The sequence below is a fragment of the Benincasa hispida genome, chromosome 12, assembly GCF_009727055.1.
Source record: "Benincasa hispida cultivar B227 chromosome 12, ASM972705v1, whole genome shotgun sequence".
Taxonomy (NCBI): domain Eukaryota; kingdom Viridiplantae; phylum Streptophyta; class Magnoliopsida; order Cucurbitales; family Cucurbitaceae; genus Benincasa; species Benincasa hispida.
Window position 1 is genome coordinate 52,679,240 of NC_052360.1, and position 10,985 is coordinate 52,690,224.

The 10,985-nt window shown below is 32.7% G+C and overlaps 1 protein-coding gene across 1 annotated transcript; it reads right to left on the reverse strand.

The window, feature by feature from the left end:
* Positions 1-8,489: 8,489 nt before the first annotated feature.
* LOC120067354 (ethylene-response factor C3-like) lies at positions 8,490-9,799 on the reverse strand. Its single transcript, XM_039018926.1, has one exon. The coding sequence runs from the start codon at positions 9,533-9,535 to the stop codon at positions 8,837-8,839; it is 699 nt and encodes a 232-aa protein (XP_038874854.1). The 5' UTR covers positions 9,536-9,799; the 3' UTR covers positions 8,490-8,836.
* Between the last annotated feature and the right edge of the window lie 1,186 nt (positions 9,800-10,985).

The following is a 10,985-nucleotide window of genomic DNA, read 5'->3' on the forward strand; positions in this document are numbered from 1 at the left end:
ACATAGAGAAATTTGATGGGAAAGAAGACTTCAGCTTATGGAAGGCTAAAATCAGAGTTGTTTTGGGGAAATAGAAGGCTCACAAAGCACTTGAAGATCCATCAAAACTACCTACCACTACAACAGAAGAAAAAGGGAAAATGTGGAGCTAATTGCTCATGGAACGCTTGTCCTAAATCTTTCAGATAGTGTGCTTAGACAGGTTATTAATCAAGATACAACATTTAAGATGTGGACAAAATTAAATGAATTTTTGAAACCAAAGATTTGCCTAATAAACTTTTCTTGAGAGAGGTTTTTTACATTTAAAGTGAGTTCTTCCAAAACCTTGACAAAAAATCTTGATGAGTTTAAAAAGATTACAACACAATTCAAGACTCAAGGTGGAAACATTGGGGTAGACAATGAAGCTTTTGTGCTTCTAAACTCACTTCCAGACACATACAAAGATGTAAAGGCAACTCTAAAGTATGGAATTATCACTACTAATATAATCATTTTAGCACTCAAGATTAAAGAAATGGAATTGCTAACCAGTAAAGATGAAAAGCCTAGTGCTGAAGGGCTATTTGTGAAAAGCAAGTCTAAGCACCACAACAAAGAAAAGGGCAAACAAACCTCCACAAAAGAAAGCAAGGAAAAATCAAATATTAGATGCAAGTATTGCAAAAATATTGGGCATCTAATAAAAGATTGTGAAACTTTAAAATGGAAGAATGAATAGAAAAATAAACATCAACAACAACAGAAAGGTTAGTCCACTCAATCAAGAGAAGCCTCAGTAGGGGAAGATTCGTTCTTCTACTCATATGCCCTAGTCACTTAAAATCAGATGGCAAAAAATGAAGAACTAGCTAAGAACCTAGATTGGGTTCTTGATTCAGGATGTTCTTTTCATATGACCCCTCACATGGACTGATTCAGTACCTATAAGAATTTAGATGGAGGCTCAGTATACATGGATAACAATCACTCATGTCCAATAGTTGGAATTGGTTCAGTCTCACTTAAACTAGAAGATGAGACAATTAAGCTACTCAGAAATGTCAGACATGTGCCTAAATTGAAGAGAAATCTAATCTTATTAGGCATGTTTGACTCAATTGACTGTGAATATAGAGGAAAAAGAGGCTACTATGAAGTTTTGAAGAATGGTAAGCCAATTTTCAAAGGGGTCAAAATAAATTATGTCTATGTAGTTCAAGGAGTTCAGAAGATGCAATCAGCTCTAGTTGTGACTACCAAGGAGCCTACTGAAGGAGACCTTTGGCATAAAAGACTCTCACATATCAGTGCCAAAGGCCTCCAAGCTCTAGCCAAATAAGGGATCCTACCAAAAGGGGTTCATCAAAACCCATCTTTCTATGAGCATTGTGTGATAGGGAAGGCAACCAGGTAGAGCTTTGTTAAGGCTCAACACACAACCAAAGCTATCCTTGAGTATGTGCATTCAGACCTATGGGGCCCCTCACCTTTCCAATCCTTAAGTGATGTCAAGTATTTCCTAACTTTTGTTGATGACTTCTATAGAAAATGCTGGATATATTTTCTTAAAACTAAAGATATGGTGTTTGAGAAATTCAAAGAGTGGAAGGCTATGGTTGGAAAACAAACTAATTGTCAGATTAAATGCCTTAGAACAAATAATGAACTTGAATTTTATGCAGAAGATTTCAATATTTTTTGTAAAAAGCAAGGGATAATTAGACACAGAACTGTGAGACATACACCTCAACAAAATGAGGTGGCAAAGAGGCTGAACAAAACAATTATGGAAAGGGTTAGAAGTCTTCTATCAGATGATATCCTACTAGAGAAATTTTAGGCTAAAGCAGTTTTCTATACAGTCTACACACTAAACAGATGCCCTCATGCCTTTCTTGATTTGCTCACTTCAAAGAAAAAGTGGACCAATCATCCACCTAACTTAATTTAAGGGTCTTTGGATGTATTAGTTTTGTGCATCAGAATAAGGGAAAGCTAACTGCCCGAGCAGTTAAATGTATGTTTTTGGGGTTCACTGAAGGAGTGAAAGGGTTTAGACTGTGGCATCCAACTGAGAAGAAGTGTGTAACAAACAGAGATGTTATTTTCAGAGAGACAGAAATGTTTATGCAAAAAAATAGATCTACTGATTCAACACCTCAAGAGAAGACCGAAACAATTGAGGTGAAACACTCACTATTGCCTACTATAGATCCTTCAAGCACAAATTCTAATAATTCCAGTAATTAGTTGCCTCATAATGAAGAAGAAGAAAAAGAATAAGCAGTTCCTGACACTAAGGAAGAAGGACCAGATCTAAGGGATTATATCCTAGCTAGAGATAGGCAAATGAGAACTATAATACCACCTTCAAGATATGATGACTACATCAACTTAGCTCTAGATACCTCAAAACTGGATAATGATTCAGAACCCTCTACTTTTGGAGAGATAGTAAGTTGTGTAAAAGCAAAGAAGTGAATATAAGCTATGAATGATGAGATTGAGTCCCTAATGAGAAATGATACATGGGACCTAGTACCTTTACCTAAAGGGAGCAAACCTATTGCATCCAAGTGGGTGTACAAGTTTAAAGAGTGTATCCCTAATGTTCAAGAACCTAGGTATAAGGCTAGGTTGGTTGCAGAAGGGTTCACTCAAAGACAAGGAGTTGACTACAATGAGATATTTTCCCCTATAGTCAAACAAACTTCAATTAGACTACTTCTATCTGTAGTGACACAACAAGACTTAGAGCTAGAACAACTTGATGTTAAAACAACCTTCTTACATGGGTTTTTAGATGAAACCATTTACATGTATCAACCTAAAGGCTATATAGTCAGTGGAAAAGAAGATCATTATTACCTATTTAAGAAGTCTATCTATGGATTTAAGCAATCTCTTAGGTGTTGGAACAGAAGATTCAATGAGTTCATACAGAAGAATGGGTTTATTAAAAGTTCCTACGACAGCTGTGTTTATATAAACACTAAGACCTATGAAAATCCTGTATATCAACTCCTATATGTACATGATATGCTGCTATTAGGAACTACCATGAAAGATTTGAAACAAGTCAAAGATTTATTGAAATCAGAATTTGAAATGAAAGATATGGGAAGTGCAAACAGAATTCTTTACATTGACATTAAAAAAGACAGAACAACAAATAAGTTATGCATAGACCAGACACAATATTGTGAGAAATTAATCAAGAAGTATCATATGACAGAGGCTAAAACAGTTTGCACACCAATAGCACATCATTTCAAACTTTTATAAGAGAATTCACCCAAAAAAACAGATATTGAGCACCTAAAACAAATGTCTATAGTTCCCTACTCCCAAGCTGTAGGAAGTTTTATATATCTTATGATTTCTACTAGTTTGGTCCGTAGGTATGTGGCTAACCCTGGAAAGAAGCATTGGGAGGCTACAAAATAGATTATGAGGTACCTAAAGGGCACTATGAGTGCCAAACTTCTATATCAACATACTTTTGATACTAAACCTGAGCTAATTGGCTATGTTGACTCAGACTACGCAGGGTACCTAGACAGAAGGAGGTATCTATCAGGTTATGTCTTCCTATATGGAAGCTATGTTCTTAGTTGGAAGGCTACATTACAGTCAATGGTAGCCCTTTCTACAACTAAGGCAGAATTTATTACCCTATCAGAAGCTGTTAAGGAAGGGCTATGGCTTAAGGGATTACTACTTGATTTCGGTATTAAACAGAACACAATAAAGATTTATTGTGATAATCAAAGTACCATACATTTATCTAAGCATCCACAGTATCATAATTGAACAAAACATATAGATGTCAAGTATCCTCTTATACGTGAATAGATTGAAGGAAAGAGGATAGAGATGTTGAAGACACACACCTCAGACAATGCCTCTGACATGCTGACCAAAGCCGTGACCCAGCTCAAGCTTAAAAAATGTATGGACATCTTGGAGTTTGAGCTAAAAGACAAAGGGTGAAGAAGATAGGTTAGCAAAGAGGAGTTGGATCTTGTAAAGGTTCATTTGAAGGTGGAGATTTGTTAAGAAAACATGTATGAAATAAACTTTACATTCTCTGTTACAACTTTTTTTGTAAAGTCCTATAAATACAAATCTAGCTAAAATCATCAAAGTACTGAAAAAGAAAAACTCCTAGCTACTTATCTGTTGTATTCTTCAAGATCTCTGCAAGATTGAATAACATTACAACTCCTCCATAGATGTAGGCCATTTTGTTGTTGAACCATGTTAAAACTGGTGTCCATCTTCTTCTTCCTCTCTTTACTCTTCATGCATTGCTAAATCTTCATCATCTTCTTCAAGATTTCATCAGAAATCGGATAGTATTTCCCCTCTCATCTTTCTTTTCTCTCTTGAGTTCACACTGACCTGCAAACAGAAAAAATCAGGTTAGTCATTCAGAAAGCTTTTGGTTGAGGTAAGTGGATCAATTAATCTCAACCCTCAACGTGTAAGGCAAGATTTGAGCTCCACACGATTGTGCTTTTAGCATACAGAAATCAAAGCCAGTGGTTTTACTTAGCTTTCAGGACTAGTTTTCTTCATTGTTTAGGACTCGATGAGAAATAGGAAAGCCCATCAGATTATTGGCAAGCCCAACAATATTTTAATAAATAGAAGTATTCCATAAAAATAAAGGTTTGATTCTCGCCCTTGTAAAATTGTTAGAATTCAATAATAATTAAAAAGAAAAAAATGGGAAAAATACTTCATATATGAAGTAAAATTTGGTAGTGTCATTGATATGGCGTAAGCACACACGTCGAGTAATAATATAGTTTAAAACCACCTTGGCCAAGTACCGTCTTCAGAAAATTGAATTGATATTCTTTTAACTATTTAAAGAGTTTTTTAAATTTATTTTGGGGACTGGCTTTGATAGAAACAAATTAAACTAATCTGATAAAGCAATAAAAGTGATCAAATATAAAGATTATCAATCTAGAGAATAGATTTTATCAAAGACATTATTAAACACAGTTGCTTTAATTCTTGAAGTAATTAACACAACACCTAGTTCTAGAAGTTTTTTTTTTTTTATCAGGATTGTCCCTCTCAAGATCAATTTTTTCTTTCACTTAATCACTAATTATTAATCTCTTGAAACTAGATAATTAAGCAAGCATTAAGACTCTTCATTAACAATCTCTACCATTATCTAACTACTCTCGTGTGTTCAAACGTTGATCGAACATTCAAAAACATTAAGAATGGTCATCTAGAAAGCGTAAATAAAAATTAATATTCAGGAAGCAAATTGTTCAACAATTAAACCTAAGAATTCATTTACTCCTAAAACTATGAGAAATTTGGTGTAATATGACTTCTGTAGATAAAACTATATAAAGAATGCGCAAATACAAAAACAAATTCAAGAATACAAAAAGGAAATAAGAAGTTATCCAGCTTCTAATCACGTCTCTGGTATGGATTTGACCCTTAAACGATCTTCAATATCTTCGGCATCAAGGAGACTCCATACTCTACTCTAAACCCTCTATCTAGGCCTCAAAAACTCAAAAATTCGATGTGGTGGCTGGCCAAAAACCCTAGGTTAAATGGACAAAATTGTTCAAAAGTTGCAATTTTTTCCTAATCTAAACTGACTGATGTCGCAATACTGTAGGACAGTGTCGCAACGTCGTCTTGCTGTCGTGCCCATTCCCTTCTTCTGCTTTAGTGCCACGACGCTGCCCTAAGTGCTGCGCAACTCCTCTCCGTGTTTTGCTTCTAGAAAAAGTGTCGACATAGTGTCGAGCTGCCTGTTTTTAGGCACACCTTTGTTTTTCTCCTCTTTTCTTTCCTATTTGATACATTTGGTCTCGATTTGTCTCAATTATGCTGGTCCATTGACCGTTTTGGTTCATTTTAACTTTAATTCTTGTCTTTTTTCTCGTATCCTGAAAATTACTAACAAACAACATCAAATCTAATAAAATCGTATGAAATCCTATATAAATATAAGGTAAATAAAAGTACATTTTAGGTACTTTTCAGTCGTGTCAGGATGGTTTGTGATCAATAAAAAGATTAAAAAAAAGTTAGTGGGAACAATAAAAAAAAAAAAAAAAGCTTTTATTATCAAGAGAGGGCATATTCTTTGCCAAATAGGATAAACCTAATTTGGCTGGTTGAATAGTAAATGTATATGTTTAATGATTTGGTGGAATTTGACCATTTCCTTGAGTTTGACTATTTGACCCGTCTGAACTTTGACGGTCCACTTCCAAGTTTCACATGAGAAATTGAACTGCATGCCACTTTTTTAAAAATAATAATATTTCCAAGGATAAAAACATGTAAATTTTTGTAATAATAGTTATAGCAATCCTACACACAAAGGTTTAGAGTCATTAACGAAGTTGTTATGATTAAACCTCTCACAATTATATATGCTTAGAATTTAATTGCAATAATGGAAGTTTACCAGAATATACTTTGATAAAATCGAGAGATCAAATTGTTAAACTATGTATAATGTTTTGTGTAATTTCATTCAATATATATCTATATACACACACATTGTTTCTTTAAGATAATTCATACCCTATTTAGAGATAAATATCTTTTTAATAAATAATTATAAGCCAAAATAATAATATTATTGGTGTAGAAAACTCATACCCGCTTATTGTCATTGTGGGCAATTCATGGGTTTGTTTGTTGACCCACTCCTCTGATCTTACCTCATTCTCCAAGCTAATCTGTGTGAATTATTTGTACTTGTGTGGTGTCGAGCCTATCATACTTCAATGTCTAAGTTAGTATAGGTAGTGTATAGTTCAGTTTTGCACGAAAAACAAGATTAGGGCTCTCTTTTGAAGATTACTTACTTCTTCTTTTCCCATTCGAGGTTGTTGAATGAGGTTATTTATAATGCTTTCTCTAACACTCACGTGTACATAGGTGTAATGCCAATGACGTCATAATGGATGCAACTCTCGAGATTATAGGATGCTAGGGTCGAGTTCGACTTAGTTATTTTATGATTAGTATATTTTCTCCAGTTCGGCTAATCGGTCTGAACCCCTAGACTTCAATTTTTTTTTTTTTTTATTTTGGAACATGTGTTTCCTCATATGGCCTTCTAGTTATCCTTGGGTGTTGGGCCCACCCATGCGCTTTGGGTCTTGCTTGAAGCAACCCTCAATAAATATGTTGTATTATACAAAATGTCCTTAAACTTTGTACTTTTCGATCAAAATTTAATACCTTTGAATTATTTAAAAAGAAAAATCAAGATACCCTTTACCATTGATTTTGGATGGATAATGTTTTGTTTCAAAAATACCTTGAACTTTCAAAAAAATTCCAAAAATATTTTTATTGTTTGTATATAAACACAAACTATTAACACTAGTTTAAAAAATATCATGTCGTTATTATAGTGATCATTTTGTTTGAATTTTTTTTAGATCCAAAATAACCAATTTTAAAATAAATTATTTAGAAATCCTCTCTCTTTTTTTCCACATAGAATACTCTAATTTCTCTCCATTTGTCGAAGTCTTACACTAATTTTCTCATAACAAAATATAAACCAAAACTTCAAGTTAAACGTATAAAATATCACAAACTCTCATAAAATTGTAAAGTCAAAATCTCCCCTTAAAACTTACTGAAACGTTAAATAACCAAATAAAAAAAAAAAGAAATGTATTTGGTTATTATAACACACACTCAATTACTAACATACAACCTTAATTGAAAGAGACAGTTTTTTTAAATTTATTCTTTTATGAGATAAACAAATGTCAAATGGTTGACAAGACGAAGAGTTATAGGAGATAAAAGATAGAGAAAAAAAAAAGGGCTAGGTCATAGATGGAAGTGATAGAGTGTAGATAAATGACAAGAGTCATTTTAACTTTCTATTTTTTAAGATAAGGATACTAATGCAACATTTAAACGTTTTAGATAGATTTTTGCAATGATCTATTAATTATTTATGTCCATATATTAACCGCAAGAATATATATTTTTTAAATTTTCTTTTAAGTTTAATGGCATTTTTCAGAAAAAAAAAAAAAAACAAACTAATGGTTTTCAATCCCATTTTTGCAATGGTCTTTTTGAATTTTTTTTTTTTTTTTTTCAAATTCTAGAGTATTTTTTGAAATTTTTAAAAGAAATATTTTTTTACACAAAATACAAAATTCAATCCCATTTTTTATATTCTAACCTTAAAGATATATTTGTTCAAAGTAGTCATGAATAACAATAATATAATACATACTCTATGTTTTAATTATTGGATGAAACGAAGCAAGTTCACAATAAAGAATTAAGCCAACAACTTCTCACTTTTGTGATAATTTTAAAATCTACTACATCCTTTACTCTCTCTCTCTCTTTTTCATTGGATAACAATTATAATAATATTAATGAATCAAATAAGAAAAATATATTAATCTTACACCGATGAGTTTTTTTATATAAAAATTAATTAAAAAAACAAAGGTATTATATACTAGATAGACGAACAAAAATATAATTTATACATTAATACAACCAGAAAAAAAAGAAAAAAAATCCAAAATTTTTGTTATTTTTCTCTTGCTTAAAAAAGGCAAGGAAAAAATGATACAAAATCTTGGAAGCCATATTAACTAATGGCAATAATCTAGGGTTATATCACATGAACATCTAAGTTGCAAAGCTATAAACAAGGTAATAATATCTTGTGTATGACTGTCACAATGTAGTTGTTTCTTTTTAACATATAGTCTATTTTGTATAAGATTGTTGTAGCTTCTCAAATAATTTGTTCGGCCTAACACAAAAATGATTGGACTTTAAGATTGTCAGAGAGATTTCACCACGGCCGGAGATTTTCCGACGACTTTAGAAGTTCTTCCAAATAATCAGAGCCAAGATCTTCCAAAACAACGACATTATTCTCAATCTTCCCATTTTCATCTCTCTCTTTGTTTGTTCTTCTCGTGAATTTCTTCCTCATCGAGTGTTTTCTCTTCAGAGCCACCACCGGAGATCCGCCGTCTCCGTCGCCGTCGCCGTCGCATGCGGCGGAGTTGATCATTTCCATCTCCTTGAGCGATTCCTGAACTCTTTCAACCGGAAAATTGAGAACGGCGGCGGAACCTCTCATTGAGAAAGCGGCTTGATCATAGGCCAAAGCGGCCGCCTCGGCGCTGTCGAATGTCCCGAGCCAAACTCGAACCCCATTTCGGGTCGAGTCCCGTATCTCTGCCGCGAATTTTCCCCACGGTCGCCGACGGACTCCTCTGTAAGACTTTCTCTTGTGGGGTTCTTCTTCTTCGAGTGAATCGACCTCCTCATCTTTGATCGGAGTCTCCTGGTGGCAATTCCCCGGTGGGTACACGGCAGCCTCGGAGATTAAGCTGTGAAGGAGCATTTCGCCGGAATCATTCTCGTTGAAGGGCAGAGAGTTATCGTTGATTTGAAAACCTTCCCATCGGAGAGATTCGAAGGAGCTAAAGGAGGATTCTGGCGAGAGATTGGAGTTTTGGGAGTGAAAGAAAGAAGAATTCATTGAAATTTTAGAAGAAATGAAGAAGGGGAATTGTGGTTCATGAAAGGAGAACGCTACTACTCTGTTTTTTTAGTAGCCTCTGTTTTCTTGGACAGAGGAGATGGCTTCATTGGCTATAAATAAATACCAAATAGCAGAGTAATTAGAAACAAAAAGAAAAAAGAAACTAAAAAGAACGAGCTTTTCTTTTAATCATCTGAAATTTTCTTTTAGTTGATGTCAATAATAGTTTCAAGAGGATTTAAATTTTGGAGAATCATCTAAACTTTTAATCCCCATATTTTTGTTTTCGGAAATTATGGAAGAAAATTCTTTGATTCTTATCCATTATTTAACCATGTTTCGAAAGTATACGCTAAGTTTGGAAAATTATAAAAATTTATTTAGTTTTTGAAATTTAGTTAAGAATTCGAATATTATTTAAAGGATTATCACAATTACAAAAGTAACAATGAGAAAATAAGCATAAAATTAGTGATATGATTATCAAAATAATTATGAAACACAAATACTTTATGTGAGGCAAAGAATTCATATCAGACATGTATCGGATACCGATACTTCCAGATACGACATGCGATTTGATGTATCTATTTCTACGCATAATTTTTTTTTAAAAAAAAAGACAAGCAACTCATCTAATTTTTTCCAATATAAAACTAGACAACTTATTTAAAAAGCTCACTACTCGAGTCCAAAACTAAAAGAAAAAAATAATGAACCAAACTCTAGACTAGAATCATCTAATCTCCATCTTCACATTTGAGTCCCCACAAAGTCTACCAAAATATAAACCATTTTGATATCTTAAATAATTCAATGAAGAAGTTCTTCGTTTATTTTCATACTTCTCTCTCTAATGTTCTTTTTCTTCTTTGCAATATGAGTCACTTTTCTATTGCATTTTATTAACTATTGTAATTCAACATCTGAGATTTTTTTTATTATATTTCAGTGTTTGTATTCTATTTTATGCTATTGTAATTAACTTGTATGCTAAAGTTATCTATATCCTAGAGTTTTTTAAAGAAAAAAAATGTATCTTCAACGTATCAATATCATCGTATTTTAGAAATATGTATATTAAAAAAATATATAAAAAATGATGCATCTTTAAACGTATTTGTATCTTAATTTTTTTAAAATTGACGAATTATCGTGTCTCGTATCTGTATCCTGTAGTCATATCTGTGTTTGTGCTTTATAACAAAATAAATTACATGATGTTGAAAGTCAATATTTATTAAACTAGATATGTATTAAATTTTATCTTTTAAGTTGATAATTAATATCTTATCTATCAAAGAATAAGATGTTAACTAGGTCCAAACGGGTATTTTTAAAAAGAACAAAAACACTACAATAAACATCACAAAAAGTTAGGCTAAAAATGAAATTAAGACAGATATTTGGAGATGAAATATGGGACAAATCATCTTTTTCACAATAT

Excerpts from the sequence above, each read along its gene's own strand:
- LOC120067354 (XM_039018926.1), bottom strand. The coding sequence starts at position 9,535 with ATGAATTCTTCTTTCTTTCACTCCCAAAACTCCAATCTCTCGCCAGAA.